We start from the raw sequence: 21772 nt of genomic DNA, 5'->3' as shown, positions 1-21772 counted from the left end.
GTCCCACTCCCGGAAACCAAGAACTGTGATTGTACTCGAAAGAGTTGCAATCTGTGACTGTTGATAACTCGAAAGAATCTGCTGGAAAGTTAACAACAGCAAAAACTGTCACCAGTTTATTTCCCTTGTTAACACAGGGTCCCAGTGCACTGTCCAAACTGTCTCTCTGGCTAAGAACAGCTAACTCAATACAAAGCAGAAATCAAATTTAGCTCCAGCCTTATTTACAGCTAGGTACTCCTTCTGTTGGAGTTAGAGGGAAGAGAACTTGATATATGTGGATGCTAGGTCAATTAAAGGCTTCAAGACTGAATTTAATGGGATTTTTTTTTTTGTTAGGCAAGGATATCAAGGAATATGGAGTTAAGGCAGGTAAATAACATTGAGGTGTAGATCAGCCATGATTTAATTCAATGACTGAATGAGATCAAGGGGCTGAACGGCCTGCTCCTGCAGTGAACAGTACATCTTTTTTTTCTCCAAGACAGGCACATCAATACATCACCTTCCCAACCTCTCCCAAACAATAAACAAGTATATTTTATATTAGGAAAAGATGGTAGTACATACAAGATCCATCAGTGTCTGAAAAACAGGGTGTCATTTTGATCAGAACATCGTCTACAGTTGAAACTATAAGCCTATCTGCTGTCTTTACGTGCAATTTTTTTTTCTCATCTGTCTTTTCAACTCTTCAATAATGTGCATTTCACCTACTTCCACCCCTGCAATGTCAAGCAACTTCATTATTGCCTCAGTTCTTCTGCTGCTGAAAGCCTCATCCATCTCTTTATTATATTTAGACTTGACTATCCCAATGCTCTCCTGGTCAGACTCCCATTTTCAACTCTCCATTAACTTCAACTCATCCAGAACTCTGTTGTTGTATCCTAACTTGCAACATGCTCCATTCACCCATTCCTGACCTATAATGGCTCCCAGTCCAGCAATTTCTCAATTTTAAAATCCCTCCCTGGCCTTGCACCTCCCAGTCTCTGAAAGCTCCCCCTGTGCAGCAAGATCCCTCCAAGATCTCTGTGCCCTCCAATTCAGACCTCTTGTGCACCTCCAGTTTTAATCACTCTACCATTGGCAGCTGTGCCTTCACCTGCCTAGGCCCTAAGCTCTGGAATTCCCTCCATAAATTTCTCCCTCTCTCTCCTCCTTTAAGACACTCCTTGAAGCCTAAGTCTTCAAACAAGCTTCCGGTCATCTGCCTTAATGTCTCCTTAAGTGGCTCAATATCAAATTTTAATTTGATAATACTACTCTAAAGACCTTTGGGATGTTTTACCACAATAAAAAGTGCTATATGAATGCAAGCTGTTGTTGTTTCCAGCCACTAACAAATTATTTTTGCAAAGATGATTGAAGTACATGCCAGAGTTTTGGACAGTCCAGGATGCTGCTCGAGAAGCCAGCAAAAGGGATATTGTCTCCTTTTTCTTTATAAATACCTTAAATAAATATATGTGCTGAATGGAATGCCATGCCAAGACTCATTACTATTCATTCAGCAAAGCATCTGCCAAAATAAACCAAATACCCTATTTTAACCACACATACTTCAGATAAATGCCCTTAGCTTTTCTTTTTAAATATACTTTGGTTTATAGTCAGGGTACAATGACAATCTGGATGCAAAAAAAATCTCTGAAAAACTGCACCGACAAATCTTTATTGCCACACCCACAAGGCACAAACTGCTAATCAGCTACTTGTCCTGGCGGCCTATTTGTTTCTAGTAACAATAGAAATGAACCTACTCAGCCTACCCCTCAGTCTTAATCCTCCAATTGCTCCTTTCCATTATCGGGTGCTTGGGGGATAAGAGGAAAGAGGAGCAGAAGTGACTCCACTTAACCTTAACCTCAGCTGCCAACTTCAACAGCAGCTTGGCTTCTTAACCATGTTGTGCGCCAGCTCCAATCGCTGAAGAGAGTAAATGTTGCCAGTGCTGACTCCCACTGTTTCCCCATTGACCACAAAAATCCTTGCAGATGATGCACTGTTCATATTTACAGCTAACAACAAGCATGTTAGTGGAGTAAGATGACAACACAAAGGCAAAGCTGAACAAAACAAACATTAACTAGCCTTTCTCTTTCTGATGTTGGGCTGTCTGAAATATTATTTTCATTCCAGATTACCAGCATTCTGTCTCCTCTTAGTTCCTTTCTTGGTTAAAAAAAAACAGTTGCTCAAATCTAAATCCATGTGCCCACATCACAATGACTGGCATAAGGCCCATGAGACCATAAGACGGAGGAGGCCATTTGGCCCATCAAGTCTGCTCCGCCATTCAACGAGATCATGGCTGATCTGATAATCCTCAACTCCACTTTCCTGCCTTTTCCCCATACCCCTCGATTCCTTTACTGATTAAAAATCTGTCTATCTCAGCCTTGAATATACTTAGCGACCCAGCCTCTACAGCCCACTGTGGTAAAGAACTCCACAAACTGACTACCCTCAGAGAAGAAACTCCTCCTCCTCTCTGTTTTAAATGGGCGACCCCTTACACTGAGATTATGCCCTCTGGTCCTAGACTCTCCTACAAGGCGAAACAACCTCTCAACATCTACCCAGTCAAGCCCCCTAAGAATCTTATTTGTTTCAATAAGGTTGCCTCTCATTCCTCTAAACTCCAATGAGTACAGGCCCAACCTACTCAACCTCTCCTCATAAGAAAATCCCTCCATACCTGGGATCAACCTAGTGAACCTTCTCTGGACTGCCTCCAATGCCAGTATATCTTTCCTTAGATAAGGGGACCAAAATTGTTCACAGTATTCTAGGTGTGGTCTAACTAGTGCCTTGTATAATTTTAACAAGACTTCCCTATCTATATACTCCATTCCCTTTGAAATAAAGGCCAACATTCCATTTGCCTTCCCTATTATCTGTTGAACTTGTACGTTCTTAACTTGGATCCAAAGTTCCTCGAGCTGCAAACACTTGGTACGATGTGTTCGCTCTGGATCGCCTTGGTGTCCAGCAGCTCCCACATGCTGCAGCAGCAACACATCACCCGTCCTGCCATCGCTATTGTATTTTATTAAATTTATTAATTAATTACTCTAGTATCCCCACTCTTTACAGTTTACTATAATTTTTTTTTTATACACACCAGTATCAATCTTATACTTAAGAAGCTATCTTTAAGAAAAAGAGAAAAAAAGACTAGAGATCTAAACACAAACTAAAGACCTTATTTTTACTTTAAAGGCTTGAACTACTCACTAATCCTACTCACCAATCAGTTGCTCTCCGCGCTCTTTTCCCTCTCACGCTCTTTAGTAGTTTCACACTCTTCTCTCACTGTTAAATGCCCCATTCCTCTCTCACCCTCTCCCTGTAAATGACCCCGCTGTTTCTCTCTCGCTGTAAACGACCACACTGTTTCTCTCTCTCACTCGCGCTGTAAATGGCCCCGCTGTTTCTCTCTCTCTCCTTGTAAATGACCACACTGTTTCTCTCTCACTGTAAACAACCACGCTGTTTCTCTCTCACTCTCTCTCTCGCTGTAAATTGCCCTGCTGTTTCTCTCACACTCTCTCGCTGTAAATGGCCCTGCTGTTTCTCTTGCAACAGAACCCAAAAGCAAAAAGCCGGTTTTCTTTCTCCCCACATGCCAAAATACAAAATGGCATTTGCAAAAATAATTGTCAGAATGGGTCTCATTACTCATAGGACAAGAGAGAGGAGGCAGGTTGTCCTGCTACAGCATTAAAACAATAGTGTTACAGGGCAAATGAGACTTAACATTTCCATGGAATAGAGAGCCTTAATTCAAAATTCCTGAAGTAGACTTTATTTTTATTGTGAATGTCACCTATTTGAAAAACTAGTTTCTATTCCTTTTACTTTCTTGGAGCGATTAGGTTTTGAAATAATTCCCATCTTGAACCTAAATATTAGAAGCTTAGGAGGCCTGCAGCAAAAGCCACCATCACCAAAAAGCCAAGGAAGATGTCTGCATCAAAGGCAACGCACAATACTCCTGTTCAGTTTATCAAGTACGGGCATGGAGTTATGAAAACTTAAAGTGGTCACAAAACCCCTTTGTACAGGCTCACTCACGTATTAAGTGCAATATCCAGGTATTAAGACCCTGTACTGTTCTTAAGGGATATCTGCTTGTATAAAGACAACTTCAACATTCAGTGAAGCATTTTCCTCAAGTGGAACCAGCAAATTGAACAGCCAGAGACAAAGCAGCAGCGGGTAGGAGTTTCTACTTGGTTATGCTGGTTCTCAAGGCACAGTTTGCCTGAAATTGTCGCAACCCATGTAAAAGGTCACAGCAATGTTTAAAGCGCAAATTGCGTCAGTGCATATTGAGCTACCGTGATCTTCTGCACTAATTTAAACCAAATTGCATTAGAAGTCACCTGGCCCACAAAACTGCCCTGGACGAATTGATGACCATTGGGAGTTTCACCTAATTTGACTTGTTTGCAGGCTTCAAGGAGGCTCTAAAAAATAAGTTGATTCATTGGGCACAGGAACACTAATCAGCACATTTTAAAAGCATGTGAATGTAATTTGTTAAAATTACTGAGAAACTGAATACTGAGCAGTTTTGCACACGAGAGCATGAATCGACAGTGCTTTATGTGGTCCAGCCAGATATGGCAGTGAATGGCTAAACCATTTATCTGCCATATCCTTTCAAGTCTGTGCTCTTGGACTTGAGGGAGTGCAGAACAGAGCTGTTCCAGGGGAACAGTCAGGGTTAGAGAGAATAAGGGTTTTATTGGGGACTAGGACATCAAAGGTGGAGGTTTTTTTAATTCTTTCATGTGATGTGGGCATCGCTGGCTAGGCCAGCATTTTTATTGCCCATCCCTCATTGCTCTTGAGAAGATGTTGGCGTGCTGCCTTCTTGAACCTCTGCAGTCCATGTGGTGTAAGTACACACACACTGCTGTCTGGAAGTGAGTTCCAGGATTTTGACCCAGTGACACTGAAGGAACGGTGATATATTTCCAAGTCAGGATGGGGAGTGGCTTGGAGGGGAACTTGCAGGTGGTGGTGTTCCCATTATCTGCTGCCTTTGCTACTCCAGGTGGTAGAGGTCACAGGCTTGGAAGATGCTGTGGAAGAAGAGTGTGCAGTTCAGCAAATCAGTAGCTGCAAAAATATTGTAGTGAATGGAGAGCCAAAAGCTAGACAGTTGGGATTTTTAAAGTACAGTTATAAGAGAATTGGGGCATCGTCTTTTTCCAGGGGGCAGGGAAAGTGGGGGTGGGGGGGGGGGGGGAAGGTGAGGGCACAGGAGGTAGGGCTGGAATTTGAAAGGGGGTTATGGTGAGTGACACAAGGAATAGATCAGAGATAGCCTTATCTGTGATCTATATGATGGCAGTAGCAAGGTTGTGTGAGATGGCAACGTCAAGGGGTGAGTGTGAATGAGTTGGGGACTTTACATGGAGGATTACATTAAGGAAGGATAGGAAGGCAGGGAACTCAAGAGGACAGAGAGCATGATGAGTTCAGATGGAAATTGAAATCACTGAGGATGAGAAGTCATTCGGTACAGAGGGTCTATCAGAGGTGATATCTTTTCATTGAGACGTTAAACCTCTCAAGGGTGTGAAAGGAGTTTGATCAAGGGCTAATTTGATCCAAGAGTTCATATTGTTAAAAGGAGTTGACAGGGTAAAGATGGAGGAAATCAAGACCAAGGGGACCCGATGTTAAAATTAAGAGCTAGGCCTTTCACAACTGAAGCATTACTTCCTCAATTTTGCATTCCAAGCCAGAGATAAAGGCCTATGTTAACTGGTTAGATCTGTAAAATAGATGTTGAGAAATTAAATCAATATTCTGAGTTTTCACCCAGTTAGCTTTGTTGGCCAATAAGAAATTTCACAGGGATTATTCATAGATTTCCCTGTAGTTGGTCAGCGCTATCGGCAATTCAGCAAATGAGTCATGATGGGAAAAGTATATATTTATGACTTTGTACAGGAACCGATTTAATGCACTCAAAGGCTTTTTTCATCAGTTTATTATTTTCCTTACCAAATTTGAGTATTATAATCCATAGCTACGTGCATCCTTTCAAATGCTAATAATCTGATCAAGTACAAAATTTGAACCGTGTGCATTTGTTCAACGACTACCCAATTTTCCAGTTGGTTTACATTTCAGAGTTTTGTAAAAGAGAGAGAAGAATGCCAGCCATTAACGTGCAAAAAGCTGCAACCGCAAGCCGGTCAGGGACAGACCGCAAACAAGCTTAATGTAGTCAATTCTGATTAGAATCAGGCACCAGCAAACCCTAGAGCACAGCGCTTGCTTTCAAAAGCAAACCTCTTTCAAATCAACAGAGCAACTTTGCCGATACCCAGAAAATGGGTAACGTTTCAAAATTTTAGATTCCACAAACCCCCAAATCAGATTGTCGCCAGAGTGTTAAAATAAACCAACTCCTCTCAACTTCTGAAAAAAATATGATTAATGACAACTTGCAAGTGTTTTTCATTAATTTTATGTGAATCTCAGTATGAGCCATCAATATTATTTACACATAGTGACTGAAACTGTGCCTGTGATGAGTTGAAACTCTGCCTGCCAGATGTGTCTGTTTGTTTTACTTGGTATAAGTTTCTGTTCTAAGTTTCCCTGTGTTAATATAAATGTAATAAATCAGTATAAATATAATAAATCAAACAAGACATACAGCCCTAAATACTCAGCAGTCAAATGCAGGCACATCATCAAACTGCAAGAGGTAGAACCACCCATGAATGAATACTCAATTGAAAAGCGTCTACACCAACAATCATTACTTGGGTATTGCTGAAAAAAGAGACATACTGTCAAAGATTTTCATCTTTCACTCATCAGGACAGACACAAGAATGCCAAATTTTAAAGGAAACAACAATTTATACTGCATGAGAAAAGGGTGCTGTTTGGTCAGCTTTATTGGTAGAGGCGCTACCATGGAGAATGCATCAGGTAGCTATTGTTCCCCCAGGCTTTTAATTAAAAAAGGCGCAGTGCCTGGGCATGCTCCTTCTGCTTGCAGAGGGGTTGTGACAATGCATCACCATGTCATGCAAGTATTCTAATTAGGGCTAATGGGGAGGAATATTTTTGGTGGCGAGTCACATCAGACAATAAACAGGAGAGTAGATTGGGAGGAACTGTTCCTATTGGCGGAAGGTTCAAGAACCAAAGCGTTCAGAATTAAAGTAGTTGGCAAAAGAAGCAACAGTGACATGAGGAAAAACTTATTCTCACAGCAAGTGGCTAGGATCTGGAATGCATGCTTGAGAGTGTGGTGGAGGCAAATTCAATTGAAGCATTCAAGAGGGAATTGGGTTAGTATCTGAAGGGAAAAAATCTGCAGGCCTACGGGGAAAAAGCAGGGGAGTGGGGCTAGATGAGTTGCTCTTGCGGAGAGCCAGCACAGACACAAAGCGCCAAATGGCCTCCTTCTGTGCTGTTACCATTCTTTGATTTTCAAGAATTCATTCATGGGATGTGGACGTCACTGGCTAGGCCAGCATTTATTGCCCATCCCTAATTGCCTTAGAGAAGATGGTGGTGAGCTGCCTTCTTGAACTGCTGCAGTCCATTGGCGCAGGTACACCCACAGTGCTGTTAGAGAGTTTCAGGATTTTGACCCAGCAACAGTGACAGAAAGGTGATATATTTCCAAGTCAGGATAGTGAGCGGCTTGGAAGGGAACTCCCAGGTAGTGGTGATCCCGTGCATCTGCTGCCCTTGTCCTTCTAGATGGTAGTGGTTGTGGGTTTGGAAGGTGCAGTCTAAGGAGACTTCATGAGTTCCTGTACTGCATCTTGTAGAGGGTACACACTGCTGTCAGTGGCGGAGGGAATGAATGTTTGTGGATGGGGTGCGAATCAAGTGAGCTGCTTTGACATAGATGGTGTTGAGCTTCTTGAGTGCTATTGGAGCTGCATTCATCCAGGCAAGTGGAGAATATTCCATCACATTCCTGACCTGTGCCTTGTAGATGGTGGACAGGCTTTGGGGAGTCAGGAGGTGAGTTAATCATCGCAGGATCCCTAGCCTCTGACCTGATCATGTAGCCACAGTATTTATATGGCTAGTCTAATTCAATACCTGGTCAATGGTAACACCCAGGATGTTGATTCTATGAAAACAAAGCACTCCATAAATCGTACAATAAATGTTATTAAAATAAGTGCTCCCCCATAAATGACATTGTATAGAATGTATAAACCAAATTAAAAACAGACACTAGTTTTGTGAAACTGCTTCAAGCAGAATGATACAACATTGGTGGAGGCCATTTGGGCCATCATAGAAACATAGAAAAATAGGAGTAGGAGTAGGTCATTCGGCCCTTCGAGCCTGCTCTGCCATTCAATATGATCATGGCTGATCCTCTATCTCAACGACGTACACCTGCTCTCTCCCTATGCCCCTTGACGCTATTAGAGTCTAGAAATCTATCTATTTCCTTATTAAAATATATTCAGTGACTTGGCCTCCACAGCCCACTGTGGTAGAGAATTCCACAGGTTCACCACCCTCTGAGTGAAGAGGTTTCTCCTCATCTCAGTCCTAAGTGGCTTACCCCATATCCTGAAATTGTGGCCCCTTGTTCTAGAAACCCCACCCACCCCCCAAGCCAAAGGAAACAACATCCCTGCATCCAGTCCGTCCAGCTCTGTCAAAATTTCATACGTTTCAATGAGATTCCCTCTCATTCTTTTAAACTCCCGTGAATACGGCCTTGTCAGCCCAATCTCTCCTCATACGACAATCCTGCCATCCCAGGAATCAGTCTGGTGAACCTTTGCTGCACTCCCTCTATCTCTATGGCAAGTATATCCTTTCTTAGGCAAGGAGACCAAAACTGCACACAATACTCCAGGTGTGGTCTCACCAAGGCCCTGTACAGCTGCAGTAAGACATCCTTGCTCTTGTACTCAGGTCCTCTTGCAACGAAGTACAGCATACCATTTGCCAGCATGCCTATAGCAGTTCTTTGATAGAGTTAACAATTAGTCCTACACCCTAGTTTGTTCCACATAGCTCTGCACATTTTTTCCCTTCAAGTTTATATTCAATTCCCTTTTGGAAGTTACTTTCAAGTCTGCTTTCACCAGCCTTTCAGGCAGTGCGTTCCAGATTAAACAACTCTGTGCATAAAAATATTTGCAAAATATTCTGCACTCAACTGAACACTTCCTAATTTGCATTAGGTAACTGTTTTTGCACCAACACGGTACTTTGTGTATTAGTTAATAAAAGTTACATTCAAGCATCACTTTTTGCTTATACTTTGTACAGTTTATAAAGTTCTAGCATTATGACTAATCTTTGGGTTTTGAGAGCTACAAAGTCAACAGCGCACCAGATTGCAGAGATACTGCCGTCACTGTCAGGAAGAGATCCTTCCAGGATCAGAAGGTCTTTCAGGGACGAAACATCCTTTAGATAGTTTGAGGTTTCACTTTTCTAAGAACAAGTAGAGATACTACCTAATGTTGGCTCTGTAATTCAATGCTGTGGGAGCCTTCAACCAGATTACATACCTATTTTAGACGCTGCAAATGTCTTACTCCCAACTTGACACATTTGAACAAACTTATGCTTCCCATATACCACCTCCAAATGGTGCTCTCCCCCATGCCCATTGCCTGAGGGGACAACGAGACTAGATGTGTTGCCTACCATTGCTATTCACATTGGCTTTAGAAAACTTTGTTGTTGAATTAAGGGCAAACCCACAAACCTAACATTATCATGCAAGGGACCAACCTTATGAAGTGTTTGTGGATGGCATCCTGTTAGCAAGGGACCTGGAATCCCTCTTTTGCTCCATGATGAGAACTGAACAGAGAACATTGTTCTCTAGCCAGTTAGCAGGTTGCTTGGGATAAAATAAAAGTTCCTCACAGAGTTTCTGGTGAACCAAATTGACCTTAAGAACCCGAGGTCACAGATTTAAAATCATTGGCAAAGATCTGGGGGGGGGGGGGGGGTGCTGAATAAGGAGAAAATTTCCACTCAAGAATTATCAGAATCTGGAACGCTCTACCTGAAAAGGCAGTAAAAGCTGATTCCATAAATAATTTTAAAAGGGAGTTGGGCTGGTGTTTGAGGATGAAGAACTTGCAAGGTTACAGACAAAAACAGGGTATAGGGCTTAAGCATGGCTGCTCTTCCAGAGAGTCAGCACAGGCCTCCTTTGGTGCTGAAAATTAATATGATTCGAAATCTCAGTTTAGAGATCGAAAGACCAAATTTCCAGTCCTAGTTTCAATGCTCCTGACTGCTAAGTGCTAGTGCAATGTTAGCCAAAAGTTTACCGAGCCCACTTCCACCAGTTTTCTGCAGGTTAGACGAAAGGCACAGTGCAGAAACCAGGGTGAAGCAAAGGGAAACCTCCTCAGACACTATCAAGTAGCTCTGTCTGGGTGTATAGATCCTGCTATTTCCTGAAGGAAGAGTGTGGTCAGATCTCCTCTGATCCATGTGGACCTGGCTCTGCTGACTGGTGGGTAGCAAGACCCAGATCCTCTTTAGTAAGCTATGACCAGAAAAGCTCAGAGGATAAGATACAGAAAAAAAAATGTTGGTTTTTCAATTCCCATTTACTATAATCAAGCCAGAAAAATAGACTGTTATTCTGATAGGCTAGACCAGCCAAGGCATTTCAGTTAATAGCAGGATCTATACACTCAGACAGAGCTACTTGATAGTGTCTGAGGAGGTTTCCCTTTGCTTCACCCTGGTTTCTGCACTGTGCCTTTCGTCTAACCTGCAGAAAACTGGTGGAAGTGGGCTCGGTAAGCTCTTGGCTAACATTGCTGTCATTTGCCGAGAAATGACGGAGGCCAAACATAGTCCACGCACTTGGAAAAAATTATTTTTCCAACTTGCATAAGTTTCACATATAGATTTTCTGAAAACTATTGCTCTGGCCTCAATTATTTATACTATTCTAAGCAGCTGAGGCACTCTGCCAAGTTTAAAAGGATATCAATCTAGTTTGCATTTGTTAATCTACTCTTGCATATGGGTAGACAAAAACAATTAGAATTTCTCAAGTCAGATATAGTTAGAGGATGGGAGGAAATTTCAGGTAATAATGAAGTGGGGGGGGTGGAAGGGAAGGTAAATAGGAGGGGAGGAAGAAGCAAGTTACGTAGATAGATTGGAGAAGTTGGGACTGTTTTCCTTGGAGAAAGTTGAGAGGAGATTTCATGGATGTATTCAAAATCATGAGGGGCCTAGGCAAAGTAGGTAGAAAGAAACTGTTCCCACTGGTGGAAGAATCGAGAACGAGAGGGCACAGATTTAAGTTAATTGGCAAAAGAAGTAATTGAGGCATGAGGGGAAATCTTTTCACACAATAAGTGTTTAAGATCTGGAATGTGCTGCCTGAGAATGTGGTGGAGGCAAGTTCAATCAAGAGGGATTATTATCTGAAAAGAAAGAATATGCAGGGCTACCGGGAGAAGGTGGGGTGAGTGGCACTAGGTGCATTGCTCATTTGGAGAGTCAGTACAGACACGATGGGCCGAATTGCCTCATTCTGTGCCGTGGCAATTCTGTGAAGTACGGAAAGGGGAGGAATCGATGGGGGCGACTGAGGAGGGAGAAATTCAGATCAGTTGGATAAAGGGTTGAGGTTTTGAACAGTCAACCGTGTGGTGGGTGGTGGGGGCGCGGGCGAGAAGACAGAAGAGCTACTATAATAAAAAAAGTTATGTGGGATAGGGATAGCCTGTGAGAGCCATGTGCAGACAATTGATGGGTTGGAGAATGAATCGCTGTCATTGAGTCTCTCAGTGATTGGGGAAGCTCATGAAGCTGAAGACGGATGATGGCTGGGCCAGACTGAGCCATTGGGAATTTCAGAAGATGAGAAGGCACAAGTGAGAGAGAATAGGGTGAAGTGATTAGGATAGCCACGAAGGGGAACATGAAGCCACAAATCAGAAGTGGCACAAAGTCATGGTGGTAGAAACTTTAAATTTAGGAATAGAAATTTTCGGGGCTCAGCGGCTTCAGTGGGACTGAGAAGCAGCAGAGAACGGGCTCACAAGCTATGGAGAAGTTGGTGTGACAGGAAGCTGTTCTAGGTTAGTGGAGACATTAACATTAGCTTTCATTACAGGGCCACCTACTGGTCTTGCACAGAAAAAGAACAGGAAAGTGCAGGCAGGCATTTTAACCTTGTATTTTCCCATAGGGAATGTTTACGCAGGGATTTTCAATGAAGCACACAACACTGATGAGGACTTTAACCTAGATAAGACCCATGCACTGGGACAAGTGCAAGGCTCTATTCTATTCTTTAGGTTCTCACCTTATCATACTGGCATACAACAACATTTTCTGTGTCAAAAAGTTCTTGGCCCTCTTCATCACTGACATCATCTTCACTATTCAGTGGTTCCTAGGAAAGTCGGCAAAAACAATTAACGTACAATTTAAACAAATGTACAACAGCTACAGGGATCAGCCAAGCTAAGCCTGGTTAAATGTGAAAACAGACTCATGCATGTGTCACACACAAGCCTAACAATTCTCAGAGAATTCCACATTCCTCCAATTCTGGCTTCTTGAGCATCCCTCATTCCTTTTAGGCCTCCACTGGTGGCTGTGCTTTCAGCTGCCAAGGCCATAAATTTTGAAATTCACATTTTAATTTTCTCTGCCTTTCCATCTCCCTCTTCTCTAAAAGCTCCCTTTTGACAAAGTATTGAGCCTTCCCCTCCAAATGTCTCCTTTGATAGGGGGAGTTTTTGTCCAATTACACTTCTGGAAAGCACCTCAAGGCATTTTTTTCTATGTTAAAGATGTGACATTAATGCAATTTATCGCTGCTGTATCCATATGAGCATGAAAAAAAGACTTGCATTTATATAGCAACTTTCATGACCACAGGATATCCCAAAGCACTCTGCAGCAAATAAAGTAGTCACTGTTAAGTGTAATCACTGTTGTAATGTAGGAGCATGCTGTTTAGCTGGACAAGCCTAACATACAGGAGCGTTTGTTTAGGGAATGACTACTGATATTGAAACATCTCATACTGACCAAAGAAACAAGAGTAGGAGTATGCCATTTAGCCTGCTCTACCTTTCAATAAGATCATGGCTGATCTTCCACCTCAACTCCACCTTTCCCCACTATCCCTATATCCCTCGATTTCCTTATTATCCAAAAATCTATTGAATCTCTGCCATGAAAATACTCACAAGTGAGCGTCCACAGCTCTCTGGGGTAGGGAATTTCAAAGAGTTAGAACCTTTAAAGTGAAGAAAAACTTGCCTCAAAATTAAATAGCTAACTCCTTATTATGAGACTGTGACCCCTAGTTCAAGACTCCCCAGTCAGGGAAACATCTTTCACAACATCTACTCTGTCAATCCCCTTAAGAATTTTATATACCCCAATTAGATCATCTCTCAATCTTCTAAACTGCACGGAATATAGGACTGGTCTACTCAATCTCTCCTCATAGGACAATCCCTTCATCCCACAAATTTGTGAACCTTTGTTGCACTCCCTCTAGGGCAAGTATGTCCTTCCTTAGGTAAGGAGACCAAAACTGCACACAATACTCCACGTGTAGCCTCATCAATACCCTTTACAGCTGCAGTTTATTCCCTGTGCGGGGTGAGGGTTTCTCTAGATACTTTAGGGAATAAAAGGTCTCTTAATTCCACAAGAATTCTAATTCAGGTGGCTCCGGACCAGATACTATGATGTTATCTTTTCATGGTTAACAGAATACTCATTCCCTGAAAAAAAGACTTGGAGTTATATAGTGCTTTTCATGACCACCAGATGTCTCAAAGCGTTTTATAGCCAATTAAGCACTTTTAGAGTGTGGTCACTGTTGGAGCATATGTAACATGGCAGCCAATTTGCACTCAGCAAAACTCCCACAACAGCAATGTGATAATCTGTTTTTGTGATGTTCATTGAGGGATAAATATTGGCCAGGGCACCGGGGAGAACTCCCCTGCTCTTTTTCAAAATAGTAACATGGAAGCTTTCACATCCACCCAAGCAAACAGTTGGTTTAACATCACATCCCAAAGACAAGAATTTGGACAGAGCTGTGCAGTGCTCCTTCAGTATAGCCTGGCAATTCATAGTGTGTGAGTTTTTATTCATTTTTGATTATTAATTTATTATTTTTTCAATTTTACTTTAAATTTGTTAAAAGTTTATTAAACAACTTGCATCCCTAAGCTGAACTTAATTGCCACATGTCAGTCATTGATACAAAATGGACATTGCATACATTTTTTTAACAATAAGAAGTGGAGTAAAACACGAGAATTCTCCTGTGAATCAGTTAGTGTGTGGTGTCCTAACCCAGTATGAGGGACAAACTGGGCAGGACTTTCCACACCTGCCACAAGTCAATGGACTTCTGGCTGGGGCACTGCCTCACCCATGGCGGGTCCCGCCCGTGAAGGGGCCGGAAAATCCCGGCCACTGAATGATAATGAAACCAGAACATTATAGTTTCAGTGACCTTTTTTAAAGCAGGTTTCAAGTGGTGAATGAAGGGATTTCTAGGGTAATTTCAGTACTTGGAATATTAACTTCTGTATAAACCTGTTTTAAACACAAGTTACGTTACCTCTTCAACTTGTCCATCTTCCCCAACCTCCTCTTTGTCCTTCTCTTCTTCCTCATCGTCATACTCATCCTCTTCATCATCCTCATCTTCCTCTGAAGAAGTGTCCCCAGACCCATCTACTTGCATCACTAAAGGCGGCTGCTGCTGCTGTTGTTGTGGCTGCTGCTGCTGCTGCTGCTGCTGAACAGGAGCGGAGCTGTTTGTCTGACCAACTTGTGTTGAAGGGGTTGCTGTTACAGTGGTTGCTTGCATAACCTGAAAAGTTTATTTTAAAAAGTCATTTTTTTAAAAATAAATTACAGGTAGACTAGCATTTTTATAGTCTTCCTCATTCTGAGCATACTTAATTGTCACATAGAGAAACAGGCAATTTTGGGCAGCTTTTTAATGCTTCATATCCTGTAAACTCATGTAAAGCAACAGAGGCAATGAAATACAACCTTCTAGTAACCACCTGAATGTTCAAATGAATCCATTGCCTCGGTCTGGATACCAGCAAATGTTAACATAAGAACATAAGAACTAGGAGCAGGAGTAGGCAATTCAGCAATTCATGGCTGATCTCATTTCAGCCTCAACTCAAATTTCCCGCCCTCTCTCCATAACCTTTCAACCCGTTACTAATTAAAAATCTGTCTATCTCCTCCTTAAATTTATTCAGCGTCCCGGCATCCACTGCACTCTGAGGTAGTGAATTTCACAGATTCACGACCCTTTGAGAAAAGTAATTCCTCTTCATCTCTGATTTAAATCTACCACCCCTTAGCCTAAAACTATGGCCTCTCGGTCTAGAATGCCCTACAAGGGGAAACATCTGCTCCACATCTACTTTGTCTATCCCCTTTAGCATCTTATATACCTCAATTAGATCTCCTCTCATCCTTCTATACTCTTAGCAAGTATAGGCTTAAACTGCTCAATCGCTCCTCATAAGACAAGCCCCGCATCTCCGGAATCAATCTAGTGAACCCCCTCTGAACCGCCTCCAATGCAACTACATCCTTCCTCAAATAAGGGGACCAAAACTGTGTACAGTACTCCAGGTGTGGTCTCACCAATGCCTTGTACAGTTGCAACAACACGCCCCTATTTTTATACTCTATTCCTTTAGCAATAAGTACCAAAATTCCATTTGCCTTCCTTATTACCTACTATACCTGCATACTAGCTTTCAGCGATTCATGCACGAGGACACCCAGATCCCTCTGCACTGAAGCATTCTGAAGTTTCTCTTCATTTAAATAATAAGTCACCTTTTTATTCTTCCAACCAAAATGGATAACCTCACACTAATCCACGTTAAACTCCATCTGCCAAATTTTGGCCCATTCACCTAACCTGTCCATATCCATTTGTAAATATCTTATTTCTTCATTGAAACTTACTTTCCCACCTATTTTGGTGTCATCTGCAAATTTAGCTATAGTAACTTCTATCCCTGAATCCAAGTCATTAATATAGATTGAAAATAGTTGGGGCCCAAGGACTGAACCCTGTGCCACTCCACTAGTTACAGCTTGCTATCCAGAAAAACGGCCATTTATCCCGACTCTGCTTTCTGTTGGTTAGCCAATCCTCTATCCAAGCTAATATATTACCCCTAACTCCATATGATCTTATCTTGTGTATTAATCTTTTGTACGGCACCTTATCAAAGGCCTTCTGGAAGTCCAAATATACTACATCTACAGGATCCCCATTATCCACTTTGCTTGTCACATCTTCAAAGAATTCTAGCAAATTAGTCAAACACAATTTACTCTTCATAAAACCATGCTGACTCTGATGGATTGCATTTTGACTTTCCAAATGCCCCATTACTACTTCCTTAATAATGGATTCCAACAATTTTCCAACGACAGACGTTAAACCAACTGGTCTATAGTTTCCTACTTTCTGCCTCCCCCCCTTTTTGAATAAGGGCGTTATATTAGCATTTTTCCAATCCACTCGAATCTTTCCAGAATTGAGGGAATTTTGGAATATTATAACCAATGCATCCACTATCTCCGCTGCCATTTCCTTTAAGACCCTGGGATGTAGGCCATCAGATTCTGGGGACTTGTCACCCTTTAGTCCCAATAGTTTGCTCAGTACTTTTTCTCTAGTGATGGTGATTGTTCTAAGTTCCTCCTTCTCTATACCCTCTGTACTACCTGTTACTATTGGGGTGGTACTAGGGTCCTCCACCGTGAAAACTGAGGCAAAATATTGATTAAGCATCCCTGCTATTTCTGTATTCCCCACTATTAGCTCCCCAGTCTCATCCTCCAAGGGGCCAACATTTACTTTAGCTACTCTCTTTCCTTTTATATACATCTGGAAGCTTTTGCCATCAGATTTTACATTTTGTGCTAGTTTTCTTTCATAATTTACCTTTACTCTTTTTATTTTTTTTTAGTAACCCTTTGTTGACCTTTAAAAGTTTCTCAATCTTCCAGCCTGCCACTGACATTTGCAAGTTGGTATGCCTTAATTTTTGCCTTTATGTTATCTTTAACTTCCTTGCTTAGCCATGGATGTTTTTTCCCCCTCTTACCATCTTTCTTCCTCTTTGGAATATATTTTACTTGGGAGGAATTGACTATCTCCTTAAATATCTGCCACTGTTCATTAACTGTCCTACCTTGTAGTCTTCCTGCCCAGTCCACTAGGGCCAAATCTGCCCTAATGCCTACGTAGTTACCTTTGTTTAAGTCCAGAACACTAGTGTGGAACTGAAGTTTCTCGCTCTCAAACTGAACTTGAAATTCTAGCATGCTACAATCACTCTTCCCTAGGGGATCCTTTACTATGAGATCATTAATTAATCCCATCTCATTACACAAAACCAAATCCAGAATAGCCTGCTCCCTGGTTGGTTCCACAACATATTGCTCCAAGAAACAATCTCCAATACACTTTATGAACTCTCCCTTGAGGCTATCCTTGCCAATTGGATTAGTCCAGTCTATATACATATTAAAATCACCCATGATTATTGCTGTGCCTTTCTTACATGCTCCCCATATTTCCTGGTTTATACTGTGCCCTACTGCTGAACTAATGTTTGGGGACCTATAGATTACTCCCACCAGGGACTTCTTTCCCTTGCTATTTCTTATTTCTACCCAGACTGACTCTACGTTTTGCTCTCCAGTGCCTACATCATTTCTCACTATAGCACTGATCTCTTCCTTTACTAACAAAGCTACACCACCTCCTTTTCCTTCCTGCCTATCCTTCTGAAACACTGAGTACCCTTGGATATTCAACTTCCAAACCTGTTCCCCCTGTAACCACGTCTCAGTAATCGCCACCAAATCATACCTATTTATCTCTATTTGCGCTGTTAACACATTAGTTTTATTCCGAATGCTACGCGCAGATACAAAGCCTTTAAGTTTGCCCTATTGTCAATTTTCCCTACTCTCATATGATTCTTTGGTGCAATATGGCATTCACTTACTCTGTCGCTTCCTTTCACTTTTTGGTAACAATCAGCCTCATCACTAACCTGCACTCTTACCCTCTCCTTAAACTTTGATTTTTTATATTTCCATGCAACTGAACCCTCCCCCCAACTATTTAGTTTAATACCCTATCTACTATCCTAGTTATGCAATTCACCAGGACACTGGTCCCAGCATGATTCAAGTGGAGCCCGTCCGAACGAAATAGCTCCCTCTTTCCCCAGTACTGGTGCTGACACCAGTTGACAAAATGCTGACAGAGCCTTTCTTGTACACTATGGGGAAAGTACAGAACTCTTGATAACTGTGACACCAATGAGAAGGCTGACACTTGGTGCAAGGCTACAAGGCAAGCCTGCAGTTAGGGAACATTGGAGTCAGGCGTCATAAAGTGCCATGGCCAAGTGGTGCCGGATGACTTCCTCAATCAGGTTTTAATGTATCCCAGTCAGATTGGAAGCAGACTGTGGAGTTACATGCTACTTTTGCATTTATGAAATAGCTCCAGTAAATAACATTGATTCACCTTGTCCCATCCATTCAGTTTTTAATGAACAGCGTACCTGTGTGTTTGAAGGAACTTTGTTTCCTGCAACAAGAATTTGCTGGGGTTGAATGATCACTCCAGTTTGCTGAGGAATACTTCCAGGTGGCAGTGGAGCCAGCATCTACGGGGCAAGAAAGTAAATCAAGCTTTATACATATATCTCCTGTGTAAATACTTCAAATGTTTCGAATGACAAAATACCAAATAGGCTCTCTTTTGGTATTCACAGAAGATTCTCTCTTTTTTTCATTTGATATGCATCTGGCTGGAACTGTAGACTGCTAGTTTAACAGACAGCATTAAATAAACTGGAGCAAAAGCATATTGTATTTAAACATCATCAAAAGTGCACTATTTAAAAAAAAATGATTGGGCAGTGTTTTAGTCAAGAAAAATCACATGAATACCACAAGTAATTAGCATCACTGACAGGAATTTACTTAGAGTTGACTCCTTTCTCTTATGATACAGTATTTTTCATTCATAAAGCTCACCCATGAAACTTTGTCAGCATTCATTGAGAACACAGGAACAGGAATAGGCCACTCAGCTCCTTGAGCCTGTTCAGCCATTCAATTAGACCATGTCTGATCCGTACCTTAACTCCATCTACCCTCTTTGGTTCTGCAACCCCTATCTAATAAAAACACTGCCGGGCAGCACTTTGTGCAACAGGTAAGGAATGAGGGTGACGCGCCCACCATAAGGCACCAATCTCTGTCAGCCACTTGCAGACCAACTGAGGCTGTGTTCTATAGCTAGTGAGGGGAGAGATGCCAACCTGCCCTAATCTCTCTCGAACGAGCAGCTATCAGTGTTTACTGCAAGTGGATCTACTCAAGGAAATGCCTGTGCATCGTCTTACCTGCAAGCTGCCAGAATTAGATGCTTACACAGCACCAGTGAAAAGTGGTGTTAAAAAACAAATTGAAAAATGAAAACCTGAAATCTTAAATGGAAATTCAGGCTCACTATCTATGGCGCCTGTTGAAAACTTATGATTCCTCTTGATAAGGAACAAAATGCAATAATTTTATTGACCCTCTCTACTTACTTCTTCTTGTCCACAATACTGAGGAGTTTTTTGTAAACTTCAAATTTAAAAAAATATATATATATAGTTTTTACTATATCCATTTGTAAAGCATTAGGATTTCACCCTTCTTGATTTATTTTAAAAGAGTTGGAACCATAAAGCCATACAAGATTGCATGGCAAAAGGCAACCATTTCACAATTATTTATGTGCTGCAGCAATCCAAAACCTCTCCATCTGCCCTGGTGCGACTCTATAGTTCTCATCTTTCGCTGCTTAGAATATTTACCACCTTCTTCTTTACAGCATGTAGTGGTCTGAAGTGGGCACAATTTGAAGAAAAGCATCCGGAAATTCATTCTTCACTTAACAGTCCTGAATATAGAAATTATTCACTTCCTTGCCAACATAAACTGGTACTTGGTCTAGACAAAAACTAATCAGTTGTACGCACCTGCTGTATGACAGGTGCCTGCACACCACCGGACTGCATTTGTTGAATAACCTGCTGCTGAGTCACTGATTGTGCCAGTACAACTTGCTGGTGTGGCTGGATAAAGTAGTGGGCCCCATTAGGAGCTCGTACAAACTGCAGCAGTTGCCCTGTAGAATAACAAGCAGTGTCTCACATAAAATAGATGAATGGAAAACATCAGGATAGATTTTGAAGATCACAAATATGTATAGCAACAACTTATATTTATATAGTGCCTTTGACGTGATAAAATGTTCCAAGGTGCTTCACAGGCATGTTTCCAAGTAAAATTATATATTAAAGCAAATGACCAAGAGGTTGGTCACAAAGAGGTAGGTTTTAGTGAACATCTTAAAGAGAAGGTAGAGAGGCTGAGACACTTAAAAAGGGAATTCCACAGCATAAGCACATGGTAACTGAAGGTACAGCCACTAATGGTGATGTGATTAAAATCAGGGATGAGAAAGATGCCAGATTTGGAGGAGTGCAGATATCTCATGAGTTGTAGGGTGGAACGGAGACAAGGTGGGGTGAGGATAGAGAGGAATTTAAAAGCAAAGATGAGAATTTTAGGAATTGAAATTTAACCAAGTACAGTGGAAGAAAGAAATGCATTTATAAAATCAGTGGGTAGAAGGAGAGCATCTGGCCTATCATGCTTGTGCCAGCTCTTTGAACGAGCTAAATAATTTTACCCACCCTCTTTGCTCTTTCTCCATAGACCTGAATATGTTTATTTTCCAACTATTCCCTTTGGAAAGTTACTACTGAACCTGCTTTCATCACCCTATCAGGCAGTGTCTTCCAGATGTGTTGGGACATTTTTTCCATCTTTGACTGCAGACACTTCACTACAAAATTCATCTCCTCAGTCAGATCCAACCCAACCCACCTCTGCATTCCTTGCCAGGCTCTGTCACAGAGTCGGAAGTTTGATCATATAACATTCATTTAAATTGCAAACTAGAAGCGGATTTACAAAATATAGAATGAAGGTCAAAGAAGTAAAGCCAAGAAAAAACACTGGCTCTGACCTGGCCATCAAACATGAACCAAGTAGGGAACAGTACAAATGAAAAGTAAGAGTCCAAGGGTTTTAGTAAAATGGCATTTGCAGCTCTCCCTGCACCCTCCTGGAATATAAAGGCTATAAATTAGGACTTGCTTTTACCTGTATTCGTTAGTATTGGTCCATTCGAAAGCTGGTAGGGAGCAGGAACACCTGCTGGTAATGCCAGAGTTGCTGCAGTGGCAGCTGCGCTCTGCAAAATAAATAGAAAGAATTTTATTTGACTGATGAAAAGCAATCACAATGAAAAGATTTATTCAGCCCTTAGGTACAAACACAAGGATCACCTTTCAATTCAGTCGCAGAGTAATGTGATGACATGCACGCTTGTAAAGTGTAGTGGAGCCACATTCAGTTTTGTGAAGGGAAGCAACATTTTTTTAAGGATTAATACTAGAGATAGTAAGGGAGAGGTTAGAAGGCTTTTTTCATGGCAAGAGGATATTTATATAAGGATTGCAATACCTGATGTCATGTGAATTACTTGTGACAGGATATTAGACTTGAAGAAAAAGTCTACTGATCTTTTTTGTTGAGTTATAAAGCACAAGTACAAAGCAGAAAACATG

At 41.6% G+C, this 21772-nt stretch overlaps 1 protein-coding gene across 2 annotated transcripts in view; it reads right to left on the bottom strand.

The window, feature by feature from the left end:
* The window catches only part of gtf2a1 (general transcription factor IIA, 1), a 55319-nt gene that overhangs the window by 2720 nt on the left and 30827 nt on the right, over positions 1-21772 (bottom strand). For both annotated transcript variants that reach the window (XM_078562061.1, XM_078562062.1), the window contains exons 5-9: positions 21306-21396; positions 20114-20262; positions 18641-18745; positions 14626-14880; positions 12331-12420 (exon numbers count right to left, since the gene is read on the bottom strand). In XM_078562061.1, coding sequence (XP_078418187.1) covers positions 12331-12420; positions 14626-14880; positions 18641-18745; positions 20114-20262; positions 21306-21396 — 690 coding nt within the window. The remainder of the gene's footprint in view (positions 1-12330; positions 12421-14625; positions 14881-18640; positions 18746-20113; positions 20263-21305; positions 21397-21772) is intronic.

Source organism: Cetorhinus maximus, chromosome 18 (genome assembly GCF_964194155.1).
Source record: "Cetorhinus maximus chromosome 18, sCetMax3.hap1.1, whole genome shotgun sequence".
Taxonomy (NCBI): Eukaryota; Metazoa; Chordata; class Chondrichthyes; order Lamniformes; family Cetorhinidae; genus Cetorhinus; species Cetorhinus maximus.
The sequence above is the reverse complement of the archived record's forward strand: the minus strand, read 5'-3'. Positions and strand labels throughout refer to the sequence as shown.